The sequence below is a fragment of the Mustela nigripes genome, chromosome 3, assembly GCF_022355385.1.
Source record: "Mustela nigripes isolate SB6536 chromosome 3, MUSNIG.SB6536, whole genome shotgun sequence".
In the NCBI taxonomy this organism is placed as follows: domain Eukaryota; kingdom Metazoa; phylum Chordata; class Mammalia; order Carnivora; family Mustelidae; genus Mustela; species Mustela nigripes.
Window position 1 is genome coordinate 153,981,876 of NC_081559.1, and position 19,437 is coordinate 154,001,312.

General features: G+C 41.7%; 1 protein-coding gene across 1 annotated transcript in view; it reads right to left on the reverse strand.

Moving 5' to 3' along the window:
- Window positions 1-294: 294 nt before the first annotated feature.
- RUNX1T1 (RUNX1 partner transcriptional co-repressor 1) overlaps window positions 295-19,437 on the reverse strand; it is a 128,406-nt gene continuing 109,263 nt past the window's right edge. The window contains 2 exon segments of the mRNA XM_059394840.1: window positions 295-2,225; window positions 14,497-14,687. Coding sequence (XP_059250823.1) covers window positions 1,950-2,225; window positions 14,497-14,687 — 467 coding nt within the window. The 3' untranslated portion in view covers window positions 295-1,949.

Consider the following 19,437-nt stretch of genomic DNA (forward strand, 5'->3'; position numbering starts at 1 on the left):
ATGGATTCACACTATACCTTGCTGAACATGTTTAACCTGCTGATCATTTGGAAAGTAGTACTGGTGCTTTTCAAAATTCCGATTTTGGTCCATCAGATCAGTCTTTGGCTGACTTCCCTTTTTGTAAGAATACTGTATAACCTGGCATTCAGCAGTGTTAAAGCTGTCAGTCTACACCTCAGCATTTGGAGCTCTAATGATTTATCTTTTTTTTTTTTTTTTTTGTAAAATTAGAAATACTTAAACAACCTTACAGCAATATGCATGCACTGTCTTTTTTTTTTTTTTTAAGTAGGATATCTTGTTATTTTATTTTTTTTAAAAAGTCCCTAATAATGATTTTTCAAAAAAAAAAAAAAAAAGGAAAGGAAAATTCCACTACTACTCTATGCTACAGCTAAACTTGGTGAAATGGCTCTAGCATATTTAAAAGTTTGCTCAAAAAAAAAAAAAAAGCATGCCTAGGGAGTCATCATGACAGTGCAAAATACATTTATGTACATCCCTCTTACAAAAACACCAATATGTTAGCATTCCGTGAAGCATGCTGGTTTTCAGGAAAAAAAATCCTATAAGAGAGAAATAGCAGCTCCGAAAGATAGCCTTTTTTTCTTTTCTTTAGGACAACCAAAAAAAAAAGAGTCTTTTTTTTTCCTTTTTTTTTTTTTTTTTCCGAACTACTAGAGAAATATCACTAATACATACAGATATAAAAGCAGCATAGAAAGATACAGGTTTCTCACCAACTAGGAATAAAGAGACTAAATGTGGGCATATGGTTAAACTACAATGCATCTTCACATTTGTCCAACACATTTACAAGAAAAACACCATTGGGAAACCTCACAGGACAGAAGTGTTTTAACACCAAGAGAACTACTAGTTTTTAATTAAAAATCCAAACAGGGTGGGGTTGAAAAAATTTGGAAAGGGGCTGGAGCTGGAGCCACCATTTTTTTAAAATTATTTTTCAATATAAAAATGAATGAGCTGGAATAGACCCAATGTCTTACTCTGTGGAACCTTGCAAAAGTGAAGAAACGTTGAAGGGTTATTTAGGGCAGCTGGCTGATGTCAAAGCTGCCAGAATGCTAATTAACTGCAGGCTGAGTCTCTTACTTTGTGTGTGTGTGTGTTTGTGTGTGTGTGTGTGTGTGTGTGTGTGTGTGGTGTGCATGTGTGCTTGTGTATATATATATGTATGTATATATATATATAAAAGGAGCCTTTTGTACTATGGCATTTTTTTTTCTTGCTGCTGTATTCATACATCCCACTGCAAATCATCTTTCATTTTTCATTCTGTTGACCTGGATATTATTATTTCTTTTCAGAAACAGGAAAAAAAAAAAAAAACGAACATCTGTGTCTCCTTCCAATATGCTACACATCTGCGCGTTTTGTAGCGGGTCTTCAAAGTTCAGTTAGCAACCCACGGACGCCATTCATCTTCTTGTTAAAATGTCTACCGCTGTAGCCAATGCTCATGCCCTTGAGGGTTTTCCTCTTTTTTTTTTTTTTTCCATTATTGTATATAAAGAACATTGTGACTTTTAATATTAGCATTTTTGCTTTCAACAGCAATTAGCAATCTCTTGGTTTGCTGTTTGGTAAAGCATCGGTTAATGAGGTCACCTAGTTTAAAATCCCAGCTACTGGAAAATAACAGGGAGGAGGTCAAATCTATCATTTCATGTTATATTCTCTGCTCTCTTTTCAGTTCTCTAAGGAAAAGATATCTTTGTTATCCACAATAAGTCATTACGACCCGTTACTGGCCCTCTGTTTTACTACTACCTCAAGATACAGTTAGGTCCTCTCTGGCTGAAGTACTGAAATAGGATAGTTCATCTAGAAACAAACAAAAAAACAACTTTGAGCATCTGAGGACGAGGAATTGGTTCCGTGTTGGTTATGTTGTCTTTCCTCTGACAGTTCTGAGTTCAGGTCTAGCGAGGGGTTGTCTCTATGGTAGAAGGGGTCCCCGGGGTGGTCGACCTCGGGGTGGCTGCTGGTGGTGTGTCCATGGGGCTCCCGGCCCCGCTGTTGGGCGTGACGGAGGAGCTGACCGCGGGCGTGTCCCCCTGCTGCTGGGCCTGCAGGGTCTGTCCGCAGATGTGGTGGTGCTTCTCCCAGTCTTTGTGCTGGCAAAATGAGCCACAGTACCGGGCTGTGTTACAGCCACTGCAGGTTTCGCTTGCTTTGCGGCCGCAGTTCCAGCAACTCTACAGGAGAAGGCAGAAGAAAGTGAAACCCTCGATTAACAAACACCTCGCCTGGGTCACGGTCTGACACAAGACACTGGGCAGCACTGCCAGCTCCCTCTCGAGGACTTTATGGTAAGAATGAAGCCTCCGGGGCCATGTGTTTGTGTGCACATCAAACAGAAGTCATTCCAGCTAACAAACTGGTTGAAGCTCATTTCTGGGTTTACTACAAAATCCCCCTTCCCTTCCCATTTGGCTCTCTTCATAGTGACATTCTCAGTTCACCCGCACCAACAATCGCTACATCTACATTTTGTCCCTTTCCAGTACGAAAATCACCATGGTGAGACATAAATATACCGCTCCGGCAGGATCTAGAGGGAAGGAACTTCTAACTGGAATCACGAAGGAACTATGAGAACCGTGTATTAGATTCAAAGAAGCCCCAACAGCAGATAGGGGACTGCTCCATCCAGCAGACAGAGGTGCGCTCCATCACAGACCAAGGAGAGTTCTTCCCACTGCACCCGTCACTCAGTGAACCTGACACACACACAAGAGGACAAGCTGAAAACAAGCCCCTCCCTTCAGCAACCTGGAGAACAGGATCCTTGGTTCTTCTCTGATTGACTCAAAGCATCCCGAAAAGTGCCTGCTCTGTAGTAGGGCTCAATTAATATCTGTGAAATGACTCAAATCAGACCTTACCTAGAGATTATGTAATCTGACTTGGAAACATGCAAATACTAAAACCAAGTGAGCAATGGTTCTCTTTGCATACAATGCATTCCAGCAGCTGGGGGTCTGCGGCAGCAGCTTTTGTTAGAAAAGTAGAGGAGGGGCACCTGGGTGCCTCAATGGGTTAAAGCCTCTGCCTTCGGCTCAGGTCACGATCCCAGGATCCTGGGATCGAGTCCCACATCGGGCTCTCTGCTCGGCAGGGAGCCTGCTTCTCCCTCTCTCTCTGCCTGCTGCTCTGTCTACTTGTGATCTCTGTCAAATAAAAAAAATAAAATCTTAAAAAAAAAAAAGAAAGAAAAGAAAAGTAGAAGAAACTAACAACTGGTGAGCCCACAGCCAATCCCTGGAGCTGCCTTACCAGAGCTGAGTGAGAAAAGCAGAAATGCGGTTGCCTCTAAGATTTAAACTTTGAGATAAACACATCACGAATCAGAGCACAGACACACCAGAGACAGAAAAGCACATGGATGAGAGGGATCGTCCGGGACAAAGGAAGGACAGAGCGGGCAGGGGCCCTTGCAGGAAATGGCGAGACCTCCGGGAGCCAACTTTAAATGTCCGTGGTTCCTTTGACAAAACCATTCCCAGTGTGAAACGCTCTGCCGAGGGAGCTTAGCATTGTGCCATTCATCTTTTTTATTCTTTATCTTCTTTGGTTTTGATGCTTTTCTTGCAAAACAAACTTCTGACTATACTATGGTAACCCCACTGCTGGCTGGTATGTGGTTGGGTCACGATTAAATTACCTTTTTAAAGGCCCTGATATATGTGGATATTCTCCCTCTCCCCACTGTGTCGCCTGCGTTGATTTTGCTTCCAGCTTGCTGGTTGTATGGCCTAAATCTACTAAAAACACCCCAGCAGAATGGCAGTCCGTCAGCCTGGTGCATATGGTTTTACCAATGTCCAAAATACACAAAGGGATTTTTAACAATCTAATCCTGCTAACACACAAAGGGGCTCCTACAGGCTTTTAAAGTGCTGGGAGCCTCTAGACTCCGGAACTCTGGTTTAAAATGTAGAACTCAGCTCGACATTCTTATTTTTTTTTTTACCATTCAGAAATTATGGCCCATTGAAGGGGGGCAGGGGCGGGAATTTAAGATCTCAAACTATGGTCAGTGGGAGGTGTTTCAAGTGAACATAGCTGAGGAGATTTAGAAACTTGGTTTGTAGGTGAATGTCATAACTACAAATGGAATTAAAGCAAAGTAATTTTTTTTTTCTACTTTGATTTAATTTATCCAGGAAAATATTTCAAGAGCTGTGTACCTCAGGATCAGAGGCTTCTGCCATAAGTTAGAAGCCCTTCTCCGTCAAAATTAATTCAATCACATTGTGTGTATAATGGTCCTTAAAAAAAGCCATGAACGACATGAGCCTGGCCCAGCCTTCAGAGTAGTGAGGTATGATGCTCAGTGCCCACAGTGAAGTTTACTTTCTTGAGGTTCGGGCATTTAGAATAATGCCAGCTGGATCCTGGAACAAACTCAGCAAATAAGCAAAATTCCTCAATTATATCAGAAAATCCCAATTAGGGAACAGAGACCTGGATCCAGAACAATATTTTAAGGAAATTAAACATCTAATCTGAGTCAAGTGGCTTCTTTAGGAAATAGCCTGGTGTGAGTCTTATCCTTTTTCTGGCAGAGGCACAGTTTGGCAGACACAAGGGTGGTAACTGCCCAGCACTGCAGATTGAAATCAGATGTAGGCAACCTTCTCAATTTAAGCTGATTCAACACACAGACTAAACCAGGTAATTACAAATGCATGTGCCGGGGAGTGGAAAGAAGGGACGGAATGGGACCTTCTTTATTTTTTAAAGTGTTTTCAAAGATGGGAACAATTTTATAAATAAAAAAGTGGAATGATGCCAAATATAGAAACAGATGTTTCGGATCATGAAGCTGCTGGGAATTGAGCTTTCTTGCCTAGCGTCACTGGGTTCTGACCCAGGATTCAAGAGCTCTGGCTAGTTTCACCTCTATTCCCATTCCCCAAAGTTGTTCGATTCCATTCACTGACCACCCACTCCCGGGACAAAAACAACCTTGGGCTGTAGGAACGTACAACAAAGAGCAATTCAAATGAGCGAGTGCGGGCAGGGGAGGAAGCTACATGTCTTTATTGCTCTTAACATGGCATTGCAATGAATGTGCAGGGGAATTTGGCGCAAGTATTCCATTTACAAAAAAAACTCCAAAGTGCGTATTCCTTTTTAAAAAGCTCATTAGAAAACAGACAAAGCAATTTCTATTAATACATTTCTCCAGTGTGGCTCTCCTGAATTTCCTGTTGGCTCATCCTTACTTGCAAAACTGATGCCTGACCAGGGGCACTGGGCCACTCAACCGTCACACTTCCGGGGACAGAGGAATGTGGAGAATCTTGTGAGTAACCTAATTTGGATCATTTGAAATTTCTAAGGTTTCTGCTGTGCACAAAGGTGGAAAGTGCAGATTGTGTATAATACCCAGGGGGACGTCAATGGTTTAATCTAGTTTTACATTTTTCAATTTATGCTTTTTTATAGTCAGGCTATTATTTCCTCATAGTTGTTTCTTTCTTCTTTCTTTTCTTTTTTTCTTTCCTTTCCCTCCCTCCCTCTTTCTTTCCTTCCTTCCTTCCTTCCCACTCTCGATTCCTTCCTTTCCCTTTCTCCCATCCATCATAGAACTGAATTTCCCTCTCAGACCTGTAAAGAACGATGCCAGCAACTGAACTGCTGTGACATGTAGAAGGCTCAAGAACACTATTTCAGGGGCGCCTGGGTGGCTCAGTGGGTTAAAGTCTCTGCCTTCGGCTCGGGTCGTGGTCCCAGGGTCCTGGGATCGAGCCCCGCATCAGGCTCTCCGCTCAGTGGGGAGCCTGCTTCCTCCTCTCTCTCTCTCTGCCTGCCTCTCTGCCTACTTGAGATCTCTCTCTCTGTCAAATAAATAAATAAGAATCTTAAAAAAAAATACTATTTCATAACAAATTTCATTCCCCAAATCCATGGCACTTTATAGTTTTCCCTTATTTGTGATATTATTATTCCCTTTCTGGCATAAAGAATATTTTTCCCCTGATCTGAAAAATGGGAGTCAGCCATTGACCAAAGTTAAGGCTGTGACTCAGATGAAGAGCATGAGGCTGAATGAATCCCTCCCTTTCACTAAATGTGCTAATACTACGGACAGAAGGGGAAACAAGGAACTGAAGCTCTGAAATGCCCAAGCTGGGTGTCAAAGATGATTGCTACTTTGTTTCATCCCAGTATTTCTCTTCATCCCTGAGAACAAAATTGTCTCCTTCCTAGTTTAGATGGTGCTGAGAATGGTCTTTCCTAGCCCTACCTGGAAAAAAATATATCCTTTCTGGTTCTCACAGTTGGAAATTCTTTTTCCAGAAACCAAAACACTTTCTCCTGATTACCTTGTTTCTCCAGGTCTGTACTCACCTACAATTCTCCAGAAAAACTCTTGCATACAAATGAGGCTCAAAGAAGAAAGTCGAATGACTACAATTAAAATTCCCCAAATGTAAAGAGCTCTGCGACACATGGACTTAAATCCACAGGAAGATCCACCTTGTACATTGGCATTGCACCGTACAGTTGAAAACCACTTTTGAATACATTCTGCGGCCTGGGAACCTGAGGCCCAAAGAATAAGTAACTCTTACAGGAAATGACCTGCCGAAAGTTTGCGGATACACAGCTGAGGTTTGATTCACCCAGGCCTTTGGAATGCAAATCAAACACATTCCCCAAAGTGCCACACTCTGGCCATTTTGGATTACTTCCTAGAGCCTGTTTCAGCGGGAATAATGTTAGCAGGGTACTCCACTCCTGAAAGCGGACATAAGTTGGTGCAAGAAGCTGGAGCACTGAAGACAAGGTATCATGGTGTGCCATGTAACTGTCTATATCGCTTAGTGGCCTCAGAACTGGGGGCGAGGTACTTAACCCCTTAAGCGACAGTATCTACAACCAGGATGATGTAATTGCACAGTTGTTTAGGAAAACGTCAGTGCCTAGCACAGGGCCTGATGTTCAGGAGGTCCTGATGTTCAGGAGGTCCTGAATCAAATGGCAGAATGTAATGACCCTTGGCACTGGCTGGAAGAAAATGACAATCTCAATCCTTGCGGGTGCGATCTTTAGAATTAGAAAGCCTGTGGCCTCCTGCCTCTCCCCACAGGCACTGACAGCTGCATAGCAAAAAGTATCAGGGGGCGCCTGGGTGGCTCAGAGGGTTAAGCCTCTGCCTTCAGCCCAGGTCATGATCAGGGTCCTGGGATTGAGCCCCACCCATCATCATCATCATCATCATATCATCATCATCATCATCATCATCATCATCATCATCATCATCGGGCTCTCTGCTCAGCAGGGAGCCTGCTTCCTCCTCTCTCTCTGCCTGCCTCTCTGCCTACTAGTGATCTCTCTGTCAAATGAATAAATAAAATCTTAAAAAAAAAAATCAACTTACTTCCATCAGTGACTACTTTTTCTGTACCTTCTCTGTTCTCAGACCTTTGAAAGACTTGCCAGTATTGACCATTTCCCCATTCCTCCTTTCTGAGTTCCCCCTGTTCAAATTCCCTCTTAACTTTTGTGTTGAGATACTCAAATTCTGTTGTTACACTGTAACCTCTTTTTTCTGTTTATTCATTTCCCGCTAAATATTTGGCAGGAGGGGGTGCCTGGGTGGCTCAGTCAGTTAAGCGGCTGCCTTTGGCTCGGGTCACAATCCCAGGGTCCTGGGATGGGGTTCCACATCCAGCTCCCTACTCAGCGGGGAGCCTGCTTCTCCCTCTTGTCTGCCGCTCCCCTGCTTGCGCTCTGACAAATAAAATCTTTAAAACAACAACAACAACGAGTCTTTGAAAATAATAAACAAACAAATAAATAAATAAATGTGGCAGGAGGGGGAAGCTGGCCTAAAGAAAAGAAAATCTTTTCCTTCCTCCCACTCTCTTGTCAGCCCTCCTCATGGTTTCAAGTACCAGCTGCAACAAAATGACACGCCAACCTGTTTCTCCAGCCTTTATTTCCTTTCTGAGCTACATTGTGGAATTCCATCCATCATGATGCTCCTGTCCCCCAAGTCAGTATTTCCTAAACCTGCCTCTGTGGTGTCGTCTGCTTCAGTCACTGGCAATAGTCAAGTTCAAGATTTTTGTCATCTTACTAGAAGCTCCTCTTTCTTTGCCCTCTGCAATGACTCAGGGACAATCCTCACAGATCTTGGCTCCATGGTCTCTCTTCCCAGCTTTCCAAGCTCATAGTTACTATGCAAGTTCCTTCCCTGGCCTTCCTGGTAGAATAGCTTCTTAACTGGTTTTCTATTTCTCTCTCTTATACACCCTGTTCACTTGGAAGGTTATAAAATACTTCTACTCATCTGCGTGTCTCAACAACCTTACAGACTGAGACACAGAAACATTACCCTGGTTTTACAGATATGAAACCCAAAGCTCCAAGAGGTGAGCCACTCTAGACCATTCCAGGTTCAGTGCTCCATCGACTATACCGTGAACATCTATGGATGCAGACAGCTGGCCGTTTAATATGAAAACAACAAAAAATCTTATTGTAACACAGAATCACAACAGCTTATGCTCTGAGAGCTACAAATTGTTCTGGGGATCAGGGGGTCTGACAGGATCATGGGGGCCTTATAGAAACCATGATGCGAGGTTCCTGGGCTATAACTGTGTGGTAACTGATTCTAAAGTCTCCACTGAGGTCAGGTTTCTGTGGTTTGGGACATATGGCACAGAGTCCACTGGGAGTGGTTCCATTAATTAAAGAAGGAGTAAAGAAGATGAAACCCCCCCCCAGATGAAACATGCTCACACTGTCAGGCTTAGCAGGTTCTGGAAATATAAAGCTTAAAGATTTGATCAGGGTTTCTCTTTAAATGCAATAAAATTGTCCAACTTCAATGGAAACTGTGCAGTTCTACACCTCTACAGGAATAATAAATAAAGGCCGTTTTAATCTGGGCGGCGGGGGGGCAGAGGGAGACTGATACCAATTTGGTGGCTTAAACCTCAGAACTATTAATACTACAATTATTTACTCTTTGTTTTCTGCCCATTTGCAGTCATTGACTTTGATCCCTAAGCTAGTACTGGTTATGGGTATCAAAGAAGAGTTACAGCAGGTTCTTGGGAAACAGGCCCAATCTGACAATGTTCATTGGGAAAAACTATACAAGGATGAGAACCAAATATGAACATGAAAAAATAAAAAAACTAAGATGAACAGATTTGGCAAATTCCTTTTTTCTTTTTTTTAAATTTACGCTAATGCTGGCAGTATATTCTAGGTTTATACATTAATACACTGTAAGAGAGAGAAGGAGAGAAAGCACAGAAAATACCATACATTTTTTAAAGGTTTTATTTGAGAGAAGAGAGCATGAGCAAGGGGAGGGAGCAGCAGACTTCCTGCTGAGCAGGGAGCACGATGATGTAGGGGTCCCAATTGATCCCAGGACCTTGGGACCATGACCTGAGCCTAAGGCAGACACTTAACTGACTGAGCCACCCAGGAGCCCCCAGAAAGTATCATATTGCTTAGATGTCTGTCCCAAGTCCAGCATCATTCTACCAGAATAACAATGACTAGTCTATGAACCCAAGTTAGAGAACTAGTTAGGAATAATCTGAAGGAAGTCCAATGAGGAAGTAGATACACTGATATACAACCAGGGGAAAAAAAAAAAAAAAAGAAAGAAAGAAAATTCCCCTACTGCCATGTGGCTATTAAGAAGGTGGCCTCAGAGGCAGACAGCCTGGGCTGAGGGCCAGCTCACACTTACTGCTGAGACTCTGAGTAGAGAGGCCTACCGGCCCGAAACTCAGCTTTCCTGGGCTGCATAACGAGGACAAGAGCACCGTCTACACTATCTCGGCTCCCAGGAAGAGTTTACCATGCCTGGCAGAGTTAAACATTCACCGGAGGTCTGTTGGTCTTGCCTCAGGCCACACAAACTTCCTGCCACCCCCACCAACCATGCTGGGCATGAATTTCTGTGTGCCGGGGGCAGCCTGCTGTACGGGACTGGCCGGTCCTGGCGAGAGCACCCCCTTTTCCTCTGCGACGAGTCCCTGTCTAGATGATAAACCACATGGCCCCCACAACAGATGACACTTGTGTCTATTCGTTCTGGACTCTACACATTCCTCTTGCTCTTCTCTGCAGTTCAAGGTTTTCAACTCCAGTCTCCTCCTGGAATTTTTCCACTGCCTACTTTTCAGAACCACTGGTTTTCCTAAGCGGAATGGGCATTAGTAGGTCCATTTTCCATGTGTAAAAACAGGTAGAAAGAGGAAGGTTAAATTCAGAAATCCCAGAAATAATCCTGGGTGCCGGCCCCTAACACAAACTGCTCAGAAGAAACTACCAGATCGAAAGATCTGGTCTTCAGATGCAGAAACTCAGACTCTGTCCTGAAGTCCCTAACAGAGGGAAACATAGTATTTTGTACATTTATATTCCCTACATATGCCTTTTTGAATATTCAGATGAGATCAGGTATGATCTAAGTGAGAGATGGGTACATGTCTAGAATGGGAGGGGGCTTCAAAGTAAGGGAGAAAAAGACCGGGTTCAGTCAGAAATACAGTGTATCTGGAGATGCAGGACTGTGGTAAATAGGAGCAGATAATGAAGTCTTGCATTACAGCCCTCAAAACACTCTGAATTAAAATGCAGTGTCAAAAAAAATCCTCAGAACACTGTGTGTCAGCTCTACTTCAACAAAAAACAAACAGACAAAAAAACTTTGAAACACCCCTATGAGGTAAGCAAATAACATCTCATTCCTTCAGAAGAAATAAAGGCTCACAGAAGGGAAAGAATTCACCCCAGGACACCGGACAGGGTAACTGAGAGGGAACCAGGATTCAGGTCCTCCTCTTAAATTCCTTCTACCCCATGCAACTGCCTGGGAGCTTTGCTAGCAAAAGATGGCCATCAAATCTCCTGAGCGTGGCCCTGTAAATGGTGTGGCTTTATAACTCATCGTACAAACCAGAACTCTCCAGAATAAAGGGGACCACTCTGTTAATACAAGGGACAACAGGAGTAAACCAGGACTGCGTCATTCAAACTGGGAGGTATGGTCACCCTGTACCCTGCCTTTGTAGTCTACTAACCTGATTTTCACATTGAACAGTACAAACTATTTAAGACTTTGTGCTATTTACTTTTTAGGTTCACAGAGGGGAACTGTCTAGTTGGATTCAGTCACTGACTGAGCTTCTTACAGTGTTTTAACCTGTGTTGTTTATGCACCCAAAAAATGAAGGTTACCTGTTCTACCAACTTTCTCCCCCAGAGGAAAAACACACACCCTGGGCAGATCAAAGCCAGTGAGATTCTGAAGACTGTTCAAATAGGATCACCTGACATGTGTGTCTCCAACCCCTCTGACTGGACACCCTCCTCTTCCGTGATAGCCCCCGTGTCCTAATATCCTGTCCATTTTATCTCACGGGTTCCCAGCCAACGGTTACAATGGATACAATTTCCTCCAACCCCAGTGCCTCCAACCATCTTCATCCCCATCTGTCTCCTGAAACAGATTGGTCCCTCCTTTTCGTTTCCTCTAATCTCTCTCCACTCTGCAGCCTGAATGAGCCGTCCCAAACCTTCACGAGCCACATAGCCCTCCTGCTCTCAAAGCCTGACACGGCTTCTTTCTCCATCTTTTCTCTTCCTCCTGCACGGAGGTACTGACGTGCTCCTTTCCCAAGAAAGCAGGGCTGAAGCGGTGAGGCTGGAGGGAAAGGAGCGCAGCTGCTGACCAGTTCCTGACCAGTTCCTGACTCTTATAATTTAGTGATGTGCCTCCTCTATGCACTGTATCCTACATAAGAGCACAGGTACCCTCAGTGTCTAGCAACCTCCCCGACACAGAATAAAGCTCAAAACTTTGCTGTTGAAAGAATAAATGAATATGTGGGTATGAGTAATGTAGAGTTGTAGTATTGAATCACAAACTGCCCTGGGCAGGTCACAAACATGACTTTTTTTTTTCTTTTTTTTTTTTTTGAGGAATGCCCATTAATTTCATAGTACAGTTTTTAAATCAATGATTCCTACATTTAATGGGAATTTTTTTTTCAACCAATTCCTATGGCAGTGAGACTGCCTATGTATTTTTTCTAAAGAACAAAGAACAATTTGTCAAATTTCTATAGCACAGGTGGGTCTTATCTGGGGGTTGAGCAGCTAAAATTCAAGAAAACCCCTGGAACAGAAGAGAGTCCTGAGAAGTTCCTGGGCTCTCTTCTCTGCTGGGCCAAGCAGTCCTGGCCTAAGAGATGCCCACCCTGGGGCCAACCATGGGGAAGGCTGGAATAAGGAGTTAGACCCTAGTTCAAGGAAATCAAAGTTGTTCTGCTTCTGTCCCAGAGGGGCCTATGGAGCTTTGTGGACCTGAGGTGACTTACAAGCATCACTGCTGGGGTGACTTTTATCAGGTCATTTCTATGAAAAGGCATATTATTCCACAATGAGAGGAAAAAATAGACTAAAAAAAAATAATATGTTGGATTCAAAGTTTTGCCCTCACTTCTAAGTTAAAAGTAAAGAATCCCTGTAGGGGAAAATAAAAAAGCATTTACCTATAAATTTGGGCATAAGATAGAGCTGACTAAACTTACTACCACCAGGCACTCTGACTATTCCCAGACCCTGTCATTCCTCAGAAGAAGTCCAACATTAATTTAGGGCTAGTGGATTAACTTCTCCATCAAGTCCTTGGTCAAACCACTTTTATAGTATATTTGTGTGTGGACTTATGTCCAAGTCTGGAGGAGTCTCAGCTTCATTCCAATGAAATCTCTTCTACCTTTTGCTCTCCTAGCCTCAGGAAAATGTTTACATTGCTTTTGAAGAAAAGGAACTCAATTATTGGCGGGATCAAGTCCCCCACACTGACTCTAAGTCTTACAAGAGGTAATGCAGTTTAAAGAAATCAGACTTAAGTTGCCTCTCAGATGATCTGCATCCAAAAATGACTGTAATGATCCTCACTTCAATAGCGCTAAGTCCTAGTGTCAAGATCTTGGATTTTTCTGGATGGATGTCAGGAATAAAGATACAAAGCATTTAGCTCCTGAAGGAATACAGCATGCTATTTCCCAGATACAAAGACTTAGTTTTTCAATCTCTTCCTAAACATTCATTTGGTGGATATTTTGTAGTGGCCACTACAAAATATCCACACCATACAGAACAGCCCCAAAGTGTTCTTGTGTAAGTGATGTTTTTAGTGAAGGCAACTACTGTGTTTCATGGTATTACTAACTTAAATGGAGTAGGACAAATTCTCTCCAAAGGATGTTAATAGAAATTAAAACAACAACAACAACAGCAACAACAACAAAACACAAAACAAGGTCCTTAAATATTTTAGCCACAAGATGCCAATAAAATCGAATTTATGTCTAGCTTAATTCAACAATGGAAAAGTCAGCAGTTAAAGAGTAGATAAACTTCCCTTTGTCCCTCTTTTCCTGAGAAACTTTCAAATGTTGAAAATCAATTCCTTTTGTCCCCTTGTTATTCATCTGCTACACATTAAATAGAAACTCTGGGCATTGAGTGATTCCCGCAGGGTCTTTCATCTACAGAGAAGCCTGGTACAAATTAAATTCTTACTCTCCCTCACAAATTATAGATATGTATTGTAGTAGGCCAGTGGACGCTTTTGCTAGTTCAGCTTGGTGAGACTAGCTAACTATAGTCCTTTATCTGAAGTTACCCTGGGGTGGGGGGTGACTGTGGGGCCACATTAATTAATTCATGCAAAGTATTACCACGTTGTTCTGACTTTCCAGGCTCTATTTTAAAAAGCATTCTGGTAAGTACCGTGTTTTAGTTACTTCCTAGATCCTTGAGCCATTTGGGTTATGGGTATGTATTTTAATATACTCAGGTAATACCAAATAATATTACCTCCAGTGGCGATGTGATCTATGAAATGACGGGCATAATGGTTATTATAAAATAACATGGAAAAACAGATTGTGCGGTGGATCTCTTAGAAAGGTTGAACTGATGCAGACGCCGTTTTCCTACTGGAATTTAGGCTCCATAATGAAGGGAGTGGCTGCGATGCCAGCCCCACAGTAGGACTTTGGAGAGCATGTCTGCACAGGGCGTCCCTATGGAACCCCTTCTACAGAAAACCACACACAGACGCTGACAGAGGCACGTGCACACAGCCGAGTCCGGAGCCCTAAACAGTGCGAGGAAGTTGTGAGCATTTCCCTTTCATCTGTTATCCACCAAAGACGTTAAAAACCCTTCTTGGCAGAGTTGTCCTTTTGGGTCATTAATAAAGACATCTGCTCAAGGTCTTCATGGATTCCACAAGTGCCAGGATTCCTCCCAAATTATTCAAATTTCCACCCCCACCCCAGAGATGGGTTTGTCTACAATCCAATACCCACTTTTATTGGGGACCTCCTGGACTCCAAACCGAGAACCCGCGTTACGGAAACGATCTGCTTGCCACGCAAGCTCCCACCAGCACCTCACCTCGCTCGAATCCTCCTGCTGATTGATGACGGCCAGCGCGTCCTCCGCCGCCTGCCGCTTGGCCTCCGCCACCGTGCGCTCCATTTTGGCGCGCTCGGTCGTGATCATGTCATGGGCTTTCCGCTCGGCCTCCGACACCGCCTTCTGCAGCTCGGTCATCGCCTGGCGCTTCACCTCGTTGACCGCCTCCTCTGTGTGCCAGGAAGGCCGCACCGGACAAGAGAACATTTCCCTGTTAGCGCAGGACCTTGGCCACTGACCGCCGTTAAACACAATTCTAGAGAAGGGGCGTGACTCTCATCGCAATTATTGGGCAGTTCTCCTGGCTGCCTAAAAACGAGCAGCTTTCTGAAATTCATTTAGGAAAACAAAGGGTGAGTTTGAGTTTTTTGTTTTTTTTTTTTTTCTTTAACTTGCGTTGTCTGGGAATATTTTTTAAACTACTACTGCATCACTACAACTTTTCTATCAAACTAGTAAATCCAGAAATGATTAGGAAACCAGACTTCAGTAGCTAAAGGACGAATACCACTACCAGAAATCTGCCTAGAATAATTCAGACACGTTGAGGCGGTTTGCTACAAGGCTATAGGTTAATATGCACATAGGGAGTCCATGTTCAAAAGCTTTCAAAAGAAAAGAGGAAGGGGATGGATTTTACACATATACACATCTAAGGGCTAACAATTGTTTTGCTGGTGAAACACAGCACAATAGTGAAACACACAGCAGTATAGTGAAGGTAATTCACACGGCAATTATGTCAATGTAGACTTTGCAAAGAAAAATCCAGGATGAAACAGATGATCTGGCTTTTCTTTTTCCTAAGTCATTTCCTGAGTCATGTGGACTTATGCCCTTAACGGGCTAGCTAGATGGTAGGGTTCTGTAAAAATCATTTTCTCATTTCCCAGTTTTAAGCCATTGCCCATCGACTCCATCAAATATATCCACAGCTTTACATAACCAACTGTTGCACTAGACAAATGTAATTGAATCATACCAGAGGCCAAAACAATCAGGCCTGCCTACAGACCTGCAAGGTGTCAAATCAGCTCTTTATTTTTGGCTGTGGAAAGGGTGCAAAGATTTGACTAATGTACAATATGAGATTGAGAAGTAAAACAAGTAATTTCCATTTAAAAAAATTAACTGTTCTAATTAACAAGGGAAAATATCCTCCCCCTAAATTAGTTTATCTAATTTTCATCTTTATTCAAAGCAAAATGACAATGATTAATTGAAAATTTAATAAGCAGTAATTATTAACTTGGCAAACCTAGTACCAATTAACACTCTATTAAAACTAATTATGACATGTTTCATTCAAGTGTTTGCACTTAATTGTTTCACCCACTTAAAAAGCACCTTAATTAAATGTTCTGTTTAATTAAAAACATAGATTCCTAATAAAAAAATGTTTTACTGTAGATTAAAAATGTAAGAGATGCAAATATTCCTAAGGTTTTTTAAACTTCAGTGGTTTGTTTCACACATCTAGAGCCCTGGTCTGGAGGACCATCGAAAGCTCTCCACTTGTAATTAGCCGGCATGACTTCTGTAGCCCAGGTCACTTCAGTCACAGTATTTCTGAACTTCTTTCTTTTGTAATGACTGTCTGCTAGGTTTTACACACTAAACTAGAAGGGAAAGATCCAGACCGGAAATATTAACCAAAATATGTTAAGCCTTTGTTGGTTGCTCTAAGATATGCCTTTTAAAACCTGGATAGAAACAGTACCGCACAGAGCTTGTAGGTCTTCACCAGGAGGCGAAAGGATGCCTTTATTACCCTATCATAAACGACCAGGGGCACCAGGGAAGTACTGCCCTTCTAACTAGACAGCCAGGGTCTAATTTAGTTTGAATATTCAAGGTGAATTAAAATTCTATCTAAGTGGTAATACAGGACAATAATTTTTGCTTACGATCAAAGCTGTAGCTTGACTAATTGTGTATGCAAATCAGGCAATTTATATTTAAATTATGCATTCCTATTCTAATCCCACAGGCATATACAGATCAGCAAAGAGAGTTGGTAGGACATTTGCAAGGTGCTTGAATATTTATTACCAACTGCAAACATTCACTGATCGTTTGAAAAAGAAATACACTGAAGAAAACATTCGGTTGTGATTTGAAAACCATCTTTACGTTAGATTTTTTTCCTCAGTTTTATGAAGACTTTTCATACCTTTATGGTGTGTTCTTTTACTTTTGCTGTTGCTTTTAAAAATACTAATTTTAGGGGGAAACTGATGAGGCCTTCTCAACATTGGTTAGGACCCAAAATATTTTAAAATGTGTATTGTTACACTGTTATACTCTTAATGGGGTAACATGCAGAATTTGAATGGGGTCTGTGAATTACATACTATTAATGTCCTGATTTTGGTGACTGTACTATAGTTATTTAAGCAAGAGGATGTCCTTGTTCCTAGGAAATACACACTAAAATGTTTAGGGTAAAAGGGAATTACATCTGCACCTTACTCTCAAGTGGTTGGGGGAAAATATGTGTAACAGAGAAAGAAAGGGAGGGAAGGAAAGAGGAATAGAAAGATATTAAAGCAAATACAGTAAAATAGGGAAAACTGGATAAAAAGAATACAGCAATTTTTATACCATTTTTTGCAACTTTTCTGCAGGTTTGAAATCATTTCAAAATAAAATGGTGCTAACGGTTGTATGACATACATTCATGCACAGGACATACTTTTTGCAATTATAATTTCCTATGAAAAAGGATGCACTGGTTACACTACATTGAATTTTGAGAGCTCTACTCCTTTGATATTTTTCAAATGCTTTAAACTTTCTTTTATTTACTTATCTTTTACAACAAAGGTAATGTATAATACTTTGATGGCAAAGACATACTTTATAGGTTTTCTTCAAAAAAAAATTTTGGGGGAAAAAGCTCTCCAATAATAACAAGCCGATGTCACATTCTGCCCTTGGTGTTTTTATCTTGCTGGATGCCCTGACTCTCAACACTAGAAATGCTTTTTAATAAGCCTATAAAGATAAATATTAAAAGCAGTTATTAAAGATTTCCAGATAAAACTGTCACCTGTACTTAAGGGATTTAATATACTCCTCAATATGAGCATCGATCCATAGAAAACTGTCCCAAAACTGTTTTTTTGTAGCAGATGAGGGATACTGTTGTGAGAATAACACAAATACACAAAAGTAATTGACTCCGCTTCCAAGTCCTATTTTAGACTGAAATCCTAAGACAGAAATAGGCGCATCTAAAAAATGTTCTGGGCATCATTTGTTTGCTAAGGTTAAGTGCTTCTTAGAGTCCACAGACCCAACAGAAGCAAGCATTGTTCTTTCTCTCCTCGTGTTGCCCTCACGATGTCAAGTATACCCAGAATTAGTTTCAGAAACCCATAAAACAGTGAAGAAAAATAAGAGTGGACTCAATAGATTACAACATGTCAAATTTTTAAAGAACCTGATTAAGTGGCAAATATACAGTGCCGTTTTGAATCTGCTTCCAATTGCTTACCACTTATGGTAGGACTTCCTTTGTGCAGAGCTATTCAAGTTGACTTTACAACAAAGGTGGTACGTTCAGAAAAATCTGCTCTCGCTTAATAGCAGTCAAACAAAGACTTGAGCAGATAATAGCACAGCAAAAGAATTTGGATTACACAAGGCTTTCCTGTCAATTTTTCTTTATGAACTATCAAGGGTTTAACTTAAATACACATAAATAAGGGAGATGCAGAGAAAGACTCTCTCCCGCAACAGAAAATGTCATCCTTCTGCTGTCCCAAATGACCATTCTTTGTGTCTCTTACTAGAATAAGTTGCACTGACAGCTTAAGAATGGGGAAGAAAAAGTGCTCAGAAAGAAGATGTAGCAATTCTTTTTCCAGATAGGTGACACCTGGCACATTTTAACAGCTGGAGAGTAGCCCGTGACCCAGGAAGAAATCTTAGAGGTGATGCTGTGAATCTGGTAAGAGTATGCAGCTGAGCAACAGACACAGCATTTAAGCTGAATATGCTATCTGATGGGCATACTGGACATTCAAGAGAGCCTTCTGGTTCTCAATCGAAGCTACCAGGTCTAGCATACTATCAGATTTGGAAACTTCTTGTCACTCTTACAAAATCAGGTTTTTCTTTAAAAATCCGTAAAAACACTTGATAAGAGTCAAATGATCAGAGCATCAGCCAAGTTGCAAAGAACTATGGACATGGCTGGGTCAAATCACAACCTCAAAAGACACTTTCCCTTCACTATGTCTCCTACACCCATCCAATCCTTTGCAGAAAGAGCATTTTCCAGTTTTTCCAGTCAAACTATTTTAATAGTTGGAATTTAGAGCAGCTCAAAGCTACAGTATGTGTCTGTCATATCATCTTTAACTCTTGAAACAGGTTATATGTTTTCTCTCATGAGTCAGTTTTCACAAGGTTTTGGCTTAACTTTTCTAAGAGTTGGTGTTCCCCCAACATTCTGCCAGATCTGAACCCTCTGAAGCCAGTGTGACACCGGGAACTTTAAATGAGCCCCAGAATGGAGACCAGTATCTCTTAAGGAAAATCTGACACTGTACATAGGAGGGAGGAATAGAAGTTTAGCATAACTTGGTCATTTAATTTAGGAAACAATTTAGTTCAGGTCACTGAGTATTAATTAGCACAGGCGATCAATTTTATATACTGGTTGTAGTCATAAAATCTGGAAGTTTAGTTCCTCAACAAGTCAACTAGTTTTGTTAGGATTTTTTTTAAAAGAATTTCAGAGATGTGCCAATTGAATCTCCATTTTTAAAAATCAGGAGAAAAGACTGATGTGTGCAATTTCATTTCTGAAACATCAGATTTGTTTCTTCATTAAGAGTAAACTGCATGCAAGCTGAGACCTCTTATGCCAGCTTTCATCCCAAAACCATGACAGCACCTGAAAAACAGGGG